At 31.5% G+C, this 17823-nt stretch overlaps 1 protein-coding gene across 3 annotated transcripts in view; it reads right to left on the bottom strand.

The window, feature by feature from the left end:
* The window catches only part of LOC134693194 (pleckstrin homology domain-containing family G member 5-like), a 143143-nt gene that overhangs the window by 111826 nt on the left and 13494 nt on the right, over positions 1 to 17823 (bottom strand). Inside the window, exon 1 of one of the 3 annotated variants that reach the window (XM_063553915.1) lies at positions 3352 to 3980. The exons of the other annotated variants lie outside the window; for them this stretch is intronic. Within the exon in view, the coding sequence (XP_063409985.1) occupies positions 3352 to 3478 (127 nt within the window). The 5' untranslated portion in view covers positions 3479 to 3980. Of the gene's footprint in view, positions 1 to 3351; positions 3981 to 17823 lie in introns of those variants that run through there. 3 annotated transcript variants of the gene reach the window in all.

Below are 17823 nucleotides of genomic sequence, written 5' to 3' on the forward strand. Positions count from 1 at the left end.
GCCTATATAAAATTTGTTATTCGTTGAACATTTAATTTCGTGGTTCGCCAGTACCCACGAAAGCCACGAAAATTGGTATCCCACGAATAATAATGAATCCACAGTATGCTTTTCAGGTATAAATGGTACTCATACCATGTCTTCCTACTTTTAATTCTTAAGCTAATAGACAACTAACTTTTCCAGTCCAACATGAATAAAATGAAATGTGGGGTATAAAAATGATACACTGGAAGTTGCAAAGTGTTATTTTAAAATACACAAAGTTTAGCATGGGTCGAATACGGAAGAGTTTATGGTTCACTGTAGAAGGAGTTATCTGTAGAGCTATACACCTCTTATGCAAGTTTATACTCCTAAAATGAAGAAGTTCATCTATCTCCCAAAATATTAATATTTTGTAAATATTAATAAAACTAATTAATTCTGGCTACATGCACACATTCAAAAATGTACTCAGCATAGAAAAAACTTCCTAGAATTCAAACTAAACAGATTGAAAGAGGGAAGGAAGAAAGGATGGAAAATGGTAAAACAGTATGCACCCAACTTTAAGAAGTGGGGGCATAATAAATCTGAAGCCCAGTTGAATGCAAATTGAATTGAAACTAGAACATACAATCTTATTCAAAATGACAAGTTTATCAATCAAATAATTAATAACATAGAGATGTTGTGTTACCTGTAACTTAGTGCAGCAGACGGCGGAGTGTTCCCTCCAGAAAAGTAACTTAATAAATTCCCTCCGATATTATTTCTCAATATATATTTCTAGTATATATTTGCAAATGATGAGCCACAGAGGTGATTTTAAATTAGGTCATTAAACCCAAACTAAAACAAATTGACAGGTAAGATTCCTACCTGAAGATGATTACAATTGTATAACAATATACCTGGCAATCAAACGTCATAATTTCAAATCTATTTTCATACTCAATAAATTTTATTACTCATAATGTTTTAAGCTTGGAAATTGAGGTTCATAATGGGTTCACACTTATAGAATATTTATAGACAAATTAGGAAATAATAATAAATAATATGCAAATAAGATCACCAATAAATTACATTTTAGAAGGTAATTTGGTGCATCTTTTTGTTATTGATGAGGTTTACAGTATTAAGTTATTAAAAAGCCTCCTAATAAAGAATTCTGTTATACACTTCAATCTTTTCAATAACCAACCAAATGTATTTTTGTTGTATCGTTCATAAGGATCCAGATAATAGCTTTCTATACATATACAAATATCACAGATTTTTAAATAACTGTAAACGTATTCACAGTGGAATTAGAAGCAGTGACAGCAAAGATTGTAACACACAAAATCTCCCAAAACTCCCCCCCAACAAAAATTTAAAAAAAAAGGATGCCTCACAGCTATAGAAGAATTATTATACTAACATATGTCATTCATTTCATAACATTGCGATAGCACTCATACTGGAAGGATTTTTCATCGTAAAGCAAGGATATTTCACTGGTAAGATATATTAATGGGACAAAATATACAAATTCAGAGAATAAGGCGAAATTCTGCATTAAACAATGTAAGGATCTGATTTGTGTTATTGCTGCAGAGTGCATGAACAATTGGAAACAACTCACATTGGTCACACTAGATAACGTTTTGTATTAAACATGAATAAAAGAACAGTCTATGAGCACATCTTATCAAGTAAAGGGCAATAACTCAATTTTTTTCTTTTGGTTCTTTTAAATTTTTTATAAATATCTGACAAGAAATGAAAGAGTAAGATAGTTTACAATGCAATTATTCATTAAATGACACACCTTTTGCAAATATAGTTTTAATATCAGTTATGCTTATCTAACTGGTTCAAAACCTTTTGATATAAATTCTTTAAAAACGAAAAAAGACAGCACTTACAAGACCAGAGAGCTATATAAATACCCAGTATTTCTATGTCCTTGCAGCATACCATGATGAGGTGGGGGGAAAGATGATTAACTGATTGATTGATAGTGTTTGACAACCCTTTCAGCAGGCTTGGTTAAATAGTGGCCAGTATTTATTGGTCGAAAAAACAGATGTAACCAGGACAGATCCAAAGACTATTGGCAGAAAAAAAAGCATTATGACTTCTTCGCCTATCTGTTGTAATGTGCTCACCTCAAGTGTTGAAGTTGATTGTTTCAAGTTGGGTTCAACTAAAGACTTGAAACTGGTTTTAGCTACTTCTCCAGTAAGTCAACTGTATTCAGAGAAAAGTTCAAAGACTAGTGAGCTCATAGCATCATGTTAAAGACCCTTTTGTAAGCTTTTAAATGGAGTACACACATACCACCTTTAATAATTTAGGCTAAAGATTTGTTATCTGTATCAAACCTTCCTATCCTGTCTGTTGCTTTCAAAATTCCATCCCTTTTTGTGTCCTCTCTCTACCCATTTTACATAAGAAATTTATTTCAATCCTTTATTTTATATCTTCTCATAATAAATGCTTAAAAAATGCCTTTTTGAACTATTTGGGCGTTAAAATACCAACAAACAGTCGATCCATCCTCATATCTGACAAGAAATTAACCAAAAAATGAACATTAGACCACAATCATTCAGAAGTAGTAATACAAAACAATGAAACCTTTTTTTCTTAAAACCTTACATTCATATACCAATCATCCAATGAAAACAAAATATTAGAATGTACATAAAAAAAGAAGATGTGGTATGACAATGAGACAACTAGCCACTCAACACTAATGATTGACTTAATTAATCTCAGGCTATCAAGCGGTATCTTTATTTATCTATTAAAGGACTGCATGAAAAGAAACAGCTCTTAATTGGCTGCTATAACCATTTTAACCAATCCGATCAATTAAAGTTTTACAAGTGTAGTCCTCGAGTGGAATAACGGAGTATCATAATAAGTCCAGTTGGTATTATCAATTTACCATAACCCGAATTGACTGGTATATAAATAGAAACCAGTGCAGTCAGTAGATTTACATTTTACAAGATTCTCTATCCCCAATCCTTGACATAATCTATCCGAAACCCTTGTTATAATTTATCCCCACCCCTTACATGCTCTAACATCAACCCTGTCATAATCTATCCCCACCCCATACATGCTCTAATATCAACCCCTGTAATAATCGTTTCCCACCCCTTACATGCTTTAACATCAACCCTGTCATAATCTATCCCCACCCCTTACATGCTTTAATATCAACCCCTGTAATAATCTATTCCCACCCCTTACATGGTTTAACATCAACCCTGTCATAATCTATCCCCACCCCTTACATGCTCTAACATCAATCCTGTAATAATCTATCCCCACCCCCTGTAATAATCTAACCCCACCCCCTGTATTTACCTTCACTATAGTTGTTGTTGACATCATCATCATAATCTTGTACAACAATCTGCATGGGTCCGTCCCAGTCTGGTGTAAGGGGACTATCAGGTTTATACCACAACACTAGAGGGTCCGAGAAAAACATTGTTATTACTTCACATGTAACTTGTCAACTGTTACTAATGCTTAAATAACGGTCATACTTTCTGATAAATGTCTCAAAGTCTCTTTCTTGGCACAAATAAACAGGTATCAATTTTTACTAATAACTGAACATTTCACTCACATCAACTGGTATAAATTTGAGAATATCTGAACTGCATGTATTTGCAAAAAAAATGCAAAATCCTTATCCAATGTATACAGACATTCCCTCAAATCTTTAAAAGTTTTAAGAAGAGTCAAGTTCAATTTTCTTTTGCATGGCCTTTAATCCATAAATGAGGCATAACAGATTGAGTTTAAACACATCCATTTTCATGGACAGTTGATCTCTTTATGAAACAGCAACATACATGACATACATTTAATTCTATATTCCTGATTTATGATTTCCTGGTAAATATTGTCTTATCACTTTAATCAACTTTATATCAATTAGCTATTATAAAGGGGTATCAATTCATTTACTGGAAAATCCGGGTACTCCTAAATTGTCAGTATTTGATTATAATTTAAAAACCAACTATAATCTAATTAAACTCAATAAAACTTTTAAATTTCCCAATGTCAACATTAATTATCTAAAAAAAATCATAGTGTATGTCACCTCAAGTTGTTAATTGTTTTATAATTAATCAATTTATTCTGATTTTGATTAATAAAATCTGCTATCCTCCATATATACTTATAAGAGAATTATCTAGGTATCATGAATAAAGAATATCAGCACATCACAAGGATTTGTCTTTAAACCTTTCCACTATAATTAGACTGATTATAGAAAGTCCAGGTGTGCAAAATCATATGAAATATCTGTCATTTTAATAAATCCACTTTCAACTATCTGTATATATACTAAGTACTATGTTAGATTCTTTCAATTTGTTCTGGTAGTGTTTTAAGCCAAGTTTTCAGTTGGTGCTCCTTATCACAGAATGATTTTCCATATCTAATAGTAAACTATATATCCCACTGAAAAGAACATTTGTTTCCAATTAGTTTACATAACGATTGTGGTCAGCTACGTCTCGGAATAGTTCTTTATATTTGTCCTTGGCCTGACACTTAAGACTGACTATAGATGACCCTGGTATTATTGTGACTTTTTAAGCTGACCATTCATCTATTAAGGCAACCTGTAGTGTTAGGCTTTACAAATGTAATAAAGGGCTATACGAATGGTTTGTAATTAGTGTCGGATTAAATGTATTTATAAAACTCTTTTACGATATTATCTGATCAAAATATTTTTAAATTTATTTACAACATTCTTAAGGTCACAAACCCTTAAAAATTCTAAACTTTTTTGTTATGATACCAAGAATTTCAGACCATTTTTTTTTATGTTTATGTTGAAGAAATACAGATTTAGTTTGTGATTTTAAAGAACCATTTTCTTTAACCTTTTTCTGTTACAATATATGAGATAAAAGACATTTAAATTATAAAGTTCATATCTTAATTATCTTTATAGAATGTTTCTATACCTAAATTTGTTTATCCAATTTTCCTTATTTTGTTACATGTATCCCTCTCTTGTACAACATTTAAATGGAGTTATATGTAATCCTCAATTCAAGGTACCTATTTCATTAATCCCTTTCGACGTCAAAATGATTAAAATGTCTTGGAATTTAATTTCAATTAATTGGACAGGTGCTTGTTTTTAAACATCGGTCATTTACCTCCTTTTGAAAAATGCACTGAAGTGTCAAGGAACTTTTAACAAGTCTTCCTGATGCACAAAAATGTTCTCTCCCAATGCAGAAAAAATTGTGTCAAAACAAATATATATCACAAATCACTGAACATGATGTTTCTTTGTAACTTATGTAGCAATATTTTTCCTTCTTTATATTTTTATATCCTTAATATCAATTACTGAATTTGATCTTCACAACAAATTTAAGTATAATATGTCATCCTCCAGTTGGTGCTATGAGGTAGAGAATAATAAGACAGTGTTTAAATTTTTCTGTCATCCATGTCTTTATATATGGAACGTTAAATCATATAAATATTTTGATATTTTGATGCATATATTTGTCATTGATTCACTGGTAAACAAATTGATTTCAACTGTTCACGGAAAAGGCACAAATCAACATGTCCTCATTAATGTCAAAACAACTTTTTAACAGCAAGATGTTCTTCTTATTCAAATTTAATTGATGATATAGATTTCAATATTTACTTCCTTTGATATATGACTCCATATAAAACTTTTATCTGATGTCTTCCTAAAATCTCAAATATTGAAATATACGATATTAAAATCTATAGTACATAATCCAAATGATAATAAGTCTATCTTCCAAATGTCCTTCAAAATTCACAATTATGATGATAAGTTTCTCAATATTCCTTTTAAATTGTCAATCAACATTCTGGTCAATCTGATTCCTTTGCCAAATTTTAAAGTCAAAATAACACACAAATTAAATTACACAATTCCTTAAATGGATAGTTTTGTCTTTTATCCCAATCAAAACAAGTGGTTAAGATGTAAATCCAATATTGTTCTTACTAATTAGAATCAAAACTCTTCAATCAAACCACACGATCTATTTTGATTTCCTGTTTTTAAATTTCAATGTTTTACATTACAATTCAAAAGTGCAGAAATTTGTTTTGTAGTAAAATAGATGTCACAACATTCCTCAAAAATTTACATTTCACTGACTTCCTAGTGAAGCCCAAGGTGTCGTATTAATATTAACGCTCCAATGAATTTTTAAATTGTAATTTGCGGTAAAAGTCATACGATATTTTTATATCAAAATCACTCATTTATCCTTTACGATTATACTATCAATCACAACCCCAGGAAATCAGCCTGAATTTGGCTCAAATCCTTTAACAAGTGCATGTCTAACGATAAATTCTTTATATGTTAGTGGGGTTTAACACCTCTTTGAATGGGTCCTCTAGTATAAATTAAATGTTTGAGAGAATAAAATTTGATCCAAATTTGGCACGCCACATTAATTGGTAGGATTTTTTCACTGTAGCAATCAGACTGTTGCAGATTAAGCAAATAAAATAGTAACTTTAAAATAACTTAAATGACTTTTTTTAAAATTTATTTCCTTTTTAAAATCTTTTTATGTTGATGTTATTGTAAAATGTTTTAGCCTTGAAAGCAACATTGCAAAAACATCTAACCACAAATATCTAACAAAAGATGTTCTGTGAAAAGTTGTTCTTCACAAGAGTATTTATTGAATAAGAGTTTTGCCTATTGTTTTCAAGAAAGATTTTAGAGAATTTCTTTATAACCATTCAACAAAAGAATTGTAAATATCTCTGCATAAATGAATCATTCTGTCAAAAGCTGATTTAAAAATGTTTTTTTTTTTCAATAACTATTTTTTCTTACTATTCATAAAAAAAACACTGGTTTAAATTTATAAATGATCTATAAGTTTTCACCTTACAAGTATTGTTCTATGCTGAGTTAATCCATTTCACAAAAACTTTGCAGAATAAATCTACTCTCCGATATTTTTGATGCAGCAAAAAAAAACATAACATGAAATAAAAGATTAACTTACGGCTACCTTGTTCAGACAGTGTACAATCTCAATAAAGCTTTTATGATTATGTCTATTAAATTTATTATTTTATTCTTTAATCACATGTTAACCAAATAAAGTACATCACTATTTAATTCTTTACATCCAACATAAACTGCAGACAGACTGTATAATCACTATATATACCAACTTTATATACACATTTGTATACACATAGGCATATTTCCTTCTAAGCCAATAGAAAGTGTAATTTGATATGCAGGCGTTTGACCTCCCAAACCTGTAGCAAGTGAAATTCCCAAAGCAATAGCAAATATCCTGAATGGTAACTATCCTAATTTGGTGCTTTTGCTAAAGTTAAAATAATTTTATCAGCTTTTCCATTTGTAAATTTTTTTTAATTCTTTGCCAATATTTCTGTAAAAATTTCTGTTATGAACCAACACTAATGATAAATCACAAATTGTAAATGGACAACACTTTTGAAGGTTTGTTATACACAGTAAGTTTGCTGTTGTTTAGTTGTTTAATTTAACATCTCTATGTTATGTATTCATTAATGACTGTCGTTTTTAAAATGAACAATATTCTCAAGAAGTAGCTAAGATATTAAGGTTTTCAATTAACAATAGAAACTTTAGAAATTCTATAACCCCTATGAATAAAATGACTTGAAATTTTCTAAAAGATGAAGTATATTCTTGACTTATGCCTAGTCATTGCAAAAGCTTTAAATAAATTTACTTTGTTTTAGGTTTAATCAATGGGAAAAATGCATGTTTGAAAGACAGGTTTAGTTTTTAATTTTCAAACCAATTTCAAATGCATTAAATGATAAATTCAGTATTTGTTCAAAAATCAGTTGACTTACAATTTAATATCAATTTAACAAAAATTAGATAAAAAGAAAATAAGCATAACACATGAGATTTTCAAAAAATATAAATTTCATTTCAATTATTACAAATTGAAATATGTTGTTTTTTTTAATTCAAAATGACTTGAAATAAAGTTAAATCTTTTAATTCCTAGTAAAATCCATTTGTAAACATCATTTATCTTGAATTATACATCAGACCATGTTACCACCTTTTACATCTTACAATTTTATTTTGTATGGCCCATTTGAAACAGTTCCTAATAATACTTCACAACTTGGGATAAGCAATTAGTGTGTTAAATAAATAACTTTAGAGATTTAAAAGCTTGACCTTTCCTTTGAAATAAGGGATTAAACATGCCGATATTTGAATGAGCTAGTTTGACGGAAGTTTATTGACAAGGGAATTTATTCCGGTTGTTTTGGGTTGGGAGATTGGTAACCTTTATACCTTCTTATGATAAGGTCGTAATTACGGTAGCTGTTTGTCAATAATAAATCATGAAATCTCAACTTATGGGTGTCGATAGGAACAAATAATGTCATTAATTAAAATGGACCCAGCGAAAACTGGATTAATGCGTGTCAATGGGAACAAATATATCATTAATTAAATATACTCAGGATTAGTGTTATCAAAGTCAATATAAAGACTTTAAATTAATATATATACATGTATTAACAGAATTTCTGACAAACTGACAAAACATAAAACTAACAGAAAAGAGAGTCAAAAGATACAAAAGAGATATTCAAACAGGCAACACCATGGCATAAAACTAAAAATTACTAATAGACAATCAAAATAACTAACCGTTGGTTTTCCCGTTTGAATGGTTTTACACTAGTAATTTTGGGGCCCTTTATAGCTTGTTGTTCGGTGTGAGCCAAGGCTCCGTGTTGAAGGCCGTACTTTAATCTATAATGGTTTAATTTTTAAATTGTTATTTGGATGGAGAGTTGTCTCATTGGCACTCACACCACATCTTCCTATATCTACTTGTATAATACTTAAAATTGTAGCATGTAAAAAGTTATGTTGTAAACCTGTTATGAAGCGGCAATATAGGAAAGGTGTACTGACATAAGTAGTCTCTAAACACATTAGCTCCAAATGGTGTTTTCATTAGTAGAAGCCATATTAACTATGTGTATCAGGCTATCAAACATCACCAGGCGCTGTTAATTATGTGTATTGGTATATATACTATATTTTTAAACCTGTTATGACCCTCATAGCCTGATTAAAATTATCAAAAACTTGTGTTGTGTTGTTATCCATCAAGATGTTCATGCAAAAGGAACAAAACTGAAGAGGACGATAGAAATGAGTGTTGTTAATTTTTTAAACAACTTTCAGAACAGTAACAGCTTCATCATGGCTGTGTAAGTTTAAATAGATGGAGAAAACTCAAAGGAAACCATCAAACTTGGAAAGCCAACTTACATCCTCAGTGTTGATAGGGTATTGATACAATACATAAACTACTTGCATCACTCCACCCTAAGTCTCCTCAAATGAAGAATATACCAAGAAGTTACATGCAGAATGCTCATCAATTGTCAAAGACAGCTAACAACATAGAAAAAGACAAAAAAAAGCCATAACTTACTCCGAAATAAAAGATGAAAACTATTATAAATAGCATTGGTGCATAAAAACTTGTAAATGCAAAGAACATCTCAATAGAAGAATTTATTTAGAAAACAATAAGTGGCTTATACAACTTGTTCATAAAAGTTGACAGATTTTCAAAGAAGTCAACAAATTAAATTTAACAATAGTATTAATTTCTTAAAAGCATAAAACTTCAATGATTTGCAGATATTCCTTATATAAAATCTTCTGTAGATTTTCCGCAATATTAAAATTTTCCTGAGGTGTTGTAATCACATTACATACTGATAACATTAAATCACGCTCTATGAAACTGACTTGACAGGCGATAGATTAGATAGAATTACAAACATTTATGACAATTCAATCAAAATTGCATTTGAAAGTGGAGATGTGATATCCTGTATCGGATTACTGCAATAAATATTCCCTTGAATCCACGCCCAAGTTAAAGTCAAAGTTGAGAAGATTTGATACAGATATCTGCATGTTAATCTTCTTACACAAACTATATGTTTAAATTAAAGTCTTCTTAGGACTCAATTATCCTAACAAGTGAGCACACATCAAAATATCTCCACTGCATTATTGAATGTAATGGAGTTTTATGATGTAAGTCTTTATTATCGCTATTTTGTGCATTTTTCTTTTGATCTTTTTTTGTGATAATTTTCATATCATGCTTCTCGCTTGAGATGGAAAAATTATCACTAGAAACAAAGCAAGCACGTGGCGTTGCTAACGAAATTGACATGAAATTGACAACGTTGTCATAGGTAAAATAGCGATAAATAGATTATCATTGGTCATCTCAACTCGATTGCTTTTCTCACTTTCGTTGTACCAGCTCAAGCGAGGAATTCAATCTCGTTGAGATGATCAACAATAATCTATAAATATCGAAGTTTTAATACAGGTATCTATGGAAATCTAATGATTATCAAGTTTGTCTCGGTTCTTAATTTCCTTGAACACTAACACTTAGAAATCGGTGATGAGGTAGTGAAAAACTTTACAAGTCAACTACAAGTTACTCAATCTGAAGTTACAGAACCTGCAACTAGGCCTCTAGCCTCTGGGGAGGGACACTAGTACATGGTCATGATGCTCTGACTTAAATGCATTCGTGTTTATCAGGGAGGGGGTTCAAAAGTCTCAACTCTATTGCTTAAAGAGTGTGTGTAATTGAAGAGTTGCAGAAATGTTTACTCTTGTTAATAGTCATTGAAGTGAAATGCCATTTTTGGTTACCAAAAATCACCTTCCTTATTTTCTTTTTCAACTGCATGGTAGATTAATAAGATATCTGTGGTCAAAATATTATGGTAAATAAACTCATCATAGATACCAGGACTAGATTTTGAATATACGCCAGACGCGCTTTTCGTCTACAAAAGACTCATCAGTGACGCTCGAATCCAAAAAAGTTAAAAAGGCCAAATAAAGTACAAAATTGAAGAGCATTGAGGAACAATTCCTAAAAGTTTTGCCAAATATAAAGACCTTGCAATTAAAGAAGTTAATTATGTTCCTTTTTGTTACAGGCTACTGATTTTTCTAACTAGACATAGGATAATCCATCTCTCATGATAAATACACTGTCTTGATTCTCCCAGCATATCATTACAATTTGTCTGTCATAATTGGATATCACATTTATTTCTGTAATTTTTGTGAAAACGTGTTATTATAATAACAGTGCAAAAGTTATTGAAGCATGACATAAATAGCTCAAGTACCCTAAAATCTTAGATTACGGTAACAGGTATATAAAAAAACTATATTTAATATATTTGTGCCTGCAACTAGAGCATGAAAAACATGCCTATTTTAGTGTCCCTAAATAAAGGGTCGATTGAGTGTCAGTACATGTTTAAAATAGTAATAAGTTCAATTAAAACTGTGCTGGAATATCATCCATTTGTGCAAGGTCTACATGGTCTAGAGATATAAGAAGTGAATTATAAGGTGAAATCCTTTTATGATTTGGGGGGGGGGGAGGGATATTAAAAAAATATATTCATATAAAATAGGTAAAAAATAACAGACTTTCCAGCCAGGGTGAGGGTTCATTTATAGTAATGGTTAGCTGAGGGACCTTAACTCTTGGAATGCAAATAGTAAAAAATAAAACATAAGGACCCAAGAGCTGTGGTTCTGTAGCTAGGTTATGGTTAGGTATTGGAATGGTCTAAATTAAGTTTAGGTTTTTGAGTTGACGGAGGTGGATTTAGGGGGGGGCAGGGGGCACAGCCCCCCCCCCCCCCCTTTTTGAGAAAAAAATTTGGTTGCTTATAAAGGGAATCACTGAAGCATGACAAAAGTGGGCCCCCTCTTTGGCAGTCAGTGGGCTCCCACTTAGGAAAATTTCTAGATCCGCCAATGGTTGAGGCTAGCAAAAGGTTTAACTAAAGGCTAGGGCAAGATATAGGGCTTATGATAGTATTGTATACCATAGATGAGAGGGGATAGGACCTTTATCGGGACTCCGGGAACGGGTGTTTTTAAGCTCGGGATTTCGGGATTGACCCTTTTGGGATCCGGGAATTCTTTCTTCGAATTTCGGGACCTTGGGATTATGTTGTTTTTAAGCCCGGGATTTTCGAGATTTCGTGTTTTTAAGCTCGGGATTTCGGGATCAGGACCCCTCCTACTTTCCCTCTTAGATAATTATGAGATGGACCCCAAAAAAAGCAGTCCACCTTCCTAGTCTTTCACATCCTGTTCCCTTACAATATCAATAATACAATCCAATCTAAATCCTACTGCTTTTATAAAGTAAACAAATATCTAATTCAAATTGAATAAATCTTTAATAAACAGACCTATATCATTTCCTTTAATAATAAAACAATATTTTTCTGTTTATTTTTCTGATCTTTTACTACTATCAGGTTAAAAACTTCAAAGGCGTCTACCAATTGCTAAACACAGCATGAACGTTATCAGATTCTCTCTACTGTACATAGACACCCCTTGTATACCTATAGTAGATCAATAATTCATTTTACAATAGATATCAATTAGTTTCTATTGAACATTGGTACAATTTTTAACAAATAGTTAATTCAAAGCAAAACAAAGGTAACTGCCATATTTGGCCTCAAAGATTTAGTCTATTGTTTCCTGATATAACTGTGCTTCAAATTTATAAAAAGACATGTAAGAAAGGGAAAAGAAATATTTGTCTGTTTCTTTTCAAATAAAGCATTCACAGTTTAACCTTAAATTTACCAAAAATTGACAAAATTGTCTGGACTTCAACCACAGTTCGGTCCAAGGACTCAATGTTTTCAGACTAAAAATCAATTAATGAATTTTCATGGTAAAGTAAAATTTTGCTCTTTGTAAAATCTTTTGAAGATACATCATTCCAGAATTTTCAAAAGGCAAATTTACCAATGAAGTTCATTGTTTTATATACTGTTTATTGATCAAGGTAAAAAAAAATCAATTTCAGGGCCACCTGGATCCGCCTATGCCACATTTCAAACTTCTAAAACCTACTGCTTTTTCAATTAAAACTGAATAATTTAATCTATACTTCTAAATGAAGAGACAGATTGTATTGAGCTACAACTACTCTAAAACAATACATAGTTGGAAATATTTGTGATATGACGTATGCATGATGTGTTCTGTACTTCCTAAATTTGTTTTTGAAATAATCTTTTTTCCACAGAAAAAAACAATTTTTGAAAAGATACCCAAATTCAGAGACCATTATCCATCTGTTTCTAATATGCTTTATGGCATGCTCAGTCAAAGTACTGCCTGGGAAATAAAAACTCTTTGTTTCACCACACAATGTGACTGCAATTTCGTTGGCTTTTTTAGTAGCTCTTTAGTTCCAATGCATTTATAATGATACGTTCATATATAACATTTCAATGTTAAGGGAGCTGGCTTCTCAGTTTCAAAGTAATTAACTTTTCAAACACTAGCATATATTGATAGGGAATTAATAAAGGAATCAAAAGAGCAATATACATATATAGGTTACAGTGCTTATTTTTGAGATAATAGCCATTGAAATTTTGGCGGGAAAATGTTCTCTCTTGATTTTTCATAGCTTTATCATTGACAAGTTTAAGTCCTCAAAAACTATTACAAAGTAATTAAAATTTTATAAGACTTTAACAGACAGCTTATCATTATACATGTCAAAGAATTATAAAAAGAAAAATGGGGGTCACCGGGCAAATTTTATTTAGGCATTCAAATGGAAAAAACCAGAGGATTCCAAAAATCTGACCAAAATTCAAAAACATGACAAGCTTCCTTAAATGACTAGAAGATATTTTTCATACCTGCAAAGTGTTCAGACCTACTCCATAATTCTATGAAAAGTCAAGTAAGTAACTCAAAACAAATCCAAATCAAATTTCATCACTCAACAAATCACATCATTATATACAGGTGTACAGAGAAAATTTCAGACAAGTACAACATTCAATTTTTCCAAATCCAGGGGCTGCAATTCAATAAAATGAAATGAAAAGTTCGACAACTAGAATTCAAATTTGATTGAAATATTACTGTCCAAACCTTCTAAAATAACGCTTTACAAAACACGTACATATACATGAAGAGCAGCTTTTAAGTGACACTTATAGCAATGCCTGACAACTTTGTAATTCTTCATGGGTGATTTTTAGCACCTGAGAGACTAATTATTATTATTAAATAATCTCTTGTTCTGGTCTTTAAGTGTATTTTGCTTTTTTTAAATCTAATTAACTATGTTTTTCAATAAGTACATATGTGCTTAAATACCACCTAACACATTTCAAAATCCTGTTTTAAGACTTCTGCTGATTTTACTAAAGATCTCTACAGTTAGGTCACACCCATAACCAGGGGGTTCGGACGACCACCCCCCCCCCCCCCCCCCCCTTGAAAACAAATAAGCACAGTTAAAGTCAATGTTCTGTTCAAATTGTGACTGTTAAAGTCGAGTTTGTGAGTCCAACAATCCCCCCCTTGGTAATTCCTGGCTATGGGCCTGGGTCAACCAATGGCAATGCCTTTCATTGTTACATTGTTATTGAGGATACATTTTATTTTCATGAGTACCAATTTTCAAGGATTTATGAAAACTTGCATTTTTATGGATGTTTTATTATGTGGTTTTGTCAAAGTCTACAAACAATCCTATAGAAAATTTGCTGTTCGTTGAACATTGGTATCCAAAAAATATACTGAATAAAATTGAGACAACAACCCAACCATGGAAAAGACAACAGCAGAAGGTCACCAACAGGTCTTCAATGTAAAGAGAAATTCCCACACCCAGAGGCGTCCTTCAGCTGGCCCCTAAATCCACAGTAATCCCCTATACTGGAGAGCTTGCAGGTCTGTTATTGAGAAGCCTTGGAACACTAGCTTATATCAAAAGTATTTCTCATCAAAAAGTTCTTAACACCATCATTTCACCTTGATACACAATGTTAAAAGGTGTAAGTGTACTTTTGTTTGCAGGTAAAAAAAAATCCCATATATTATATTATGTATTTATATACATGTATAAGGAATAAGAAAAGCCAAAGCACCTTACCTTCAAATCATTGTCAAAAAATGGAAAATTCTAAATCCCCCCGATCTTTACTATAGTAATTTAAGTCAAGGTGATATAATAACACACTAAGTAAAACAATACGGACAATTTCACACACCACTTATTTTTGGAGTGATTAAATTTTCCTTTCACGTCTAAATTACCAGACAATTACTGACAAGGTGATAACACATTACCATTTAGTATTTACGTTTTTTTTTCTTTCTTTTTTTTATGGTTCACGGTCATGATTGTTAAAGACAGTTTATTCATTTTTTTTTCTTCTTCATTTTATATATAAATAGACACATTTACACTAAGTATTTACTCATTTATCTCGTTAATTATATATAAATCACACAATGACAAGGGTGGGAAAGAATGTATTGAACCTACTCATTAGGTAAATACAGAAAAAAATGTGTAATTCTATTAAGATAAACCAAATTAAAATGTCACTTTTTAAGAGGGCTATAAATTCATTCTTATTTGTTCTTGAGGTTCAGATTTGACTGAAGTGAATGCACATTTGACTTCAAGTGCAATATTTGTTTTTACAGAAGTTAATTAAAAAGCCATGAATTTGAATACATTCAGACTAAAAAAAACTTGTTCTATGGGCTTTGATGAAGGTTGAAGGCTGTTAGGTGACCTATAGTTGTTAGTTTTTGTGTCTTTTGGTATCTTGTTAAGAGTTGTCTCATAGCCAAACATACCACATCTCATTTAAAAAATATATTGATACTTTTTAAGATTTTTTTTTTAAATTCTATCCTCTCATTTCTGATAAATTTAGGATGATGTATGAATGTTTCTGTTGATATTTTGGTTCCAAAACCAAATTACAGATTAACAATTGTGTCGTGTCTGCTAAATATAAAATACTACAATATGTCCATGCAAAACCTACAAAGGGAGATAACTCATGAATTACCATTGAATACACTTTAAAAGTTCTTGTGAAGTTGTTTTTGTCTATTTACAGGTCCTACTGAAAAAGATGGGACAAAACAGCTCAACATGCTGTGAATATTGTGTTATAGTTGACAGACAGACTGAAGGACAGCCAATCGTAAGTCTTTTAAATGCCCCAGTTTCCCTTCACAAAGGTTTTAAGAATTGTCAATAATTTATAACATGTGATATCTTTATCCAAAATTGTATCAAATACATAGATGCCAACCCCCTTTTGACACAATCAGTAACAAACTATCAAAATTTCCGTATTTTTAAAATGTTTTCAGTAATCATTCATAAACGTGCATTTATCGATAAAAAATACTGACGAGTGGTTGCATAGTGATGTCCACTAAAATTTGTCGTTTAACATGTTGTCTGTAGTATGTATTCCATTAATTAATTGTTCAGATGTTCTCGACTCTTACATTTTCGTTTTGTCAAGGAGAAGTAGAGAAAGGGGAAATGCAAGTTTGTCTTTTAGGAAGTCAGTTAGTTACTCAACAATAGGTTGATAACTCCCGAGAAACCAGAAGCATTCCATTGGCGTTTTCTAAATACCCGACCAGGACGGAAAAGTAATGGTAAAAATCCGAGTTTTACAAAATTGAACGGAGATGATTGGTAATCCGTAACTATTTGACTTTGACCGTAATAGCGTAATTTTTATCGCAAAATCGGAAAAACTACGCAAAAATCGTAATGGTTGGCATCTATGCAAATAATCAATCTTAGATCAAGAAAAATATTACTATGTGTATTAAAAACTTTCAAAGTCATACATAATCCATCTTGAAATAAACTGATTACTGTTATCAAGTCCATTAGTCAAGTTAGATAACTCAACATTCTAGTTAGTTGTCCACTAGGTTTAAGTTATTGTAATGCTAAACAAATCTATATGCCTCTATGGCAATGTATGCATTCTCTCATTTCATACCATCATTAACTTTTGTGTTTTGCTATAATGTTTAATAAAAAAAAATATGCATTACTGTACAAATTAAATACATTATAAGTGAATTGAAATCAAATCAAGATCAACAGTTCAAAGTGATTGACAATAATGTTGGCTCAGCATAATTTGATTTTTTTTTGGTGGGGTTGCAGGGGTGGATCCAGCCATTTTGAAAAGGGAGGGTTCCCAACCCAGGACAAAGAAGGGGGTTCCCAACCCAGGACAAAGAAGGGGGTTCCCAACCCAGGACAAAGAAGGGGGTTACCACTATATGTCCCCATTCAAATGCATCAATCGTAAAAAAAAAAAGGGGGGTTCCAACCCCTGGAACCCTCCCCTGGATCCGCCACTGGGTTGGGGGATCCTCTGTTTGACATTATTAGTCTTATAATAACAATTAATCGTAATTCTAATTATAACAGCAGTTTGTAAAAGGTGAAAAGTGTGAAAAATAAAATCTTTTTCTGACTTTCATGCTTCATTGATTGTAAGACCCCCTACAAATCTATACCCCTGAAAAGATTTTACTACAAATAAGCTTTATACATTTTAAGTAGTAACAAATAAGTGTTATCATTTAAACAAACACAAGTATTGCAGTATTGTCCAACTGCAATTTCAAATAAAAGGTTCTTTCACAAACTGAACAAGAATGTGTCCAAAGTACATGTACATGGATGCCCCACTCACACTATCATTTTCTGTGTTCAGTGGACCATGAAAGGAGTATGTTCAGTACGGTCCTTAAATGGACCCCTTTTTTAGCGTAAATTTCAAATTCCGATGTATTGACCAATATCACAATCAATTAAAGGTAATATA

Source organism: Mytilus trossulus, chromosome 12 (genome assembly GCF_036588685.1).
Source record: "Mytilus trossulus isolate FHL-02 chromosome 12, PNRI_Mtr1.1.1.hap1, whole genome shotgun sequence".
Lineage (NCBI taxonomy): Eukaryota > Metazoa > Mollusca > Bivalvia > Mytilida > Mytilidae > Mytilus > Mytilus trossulus.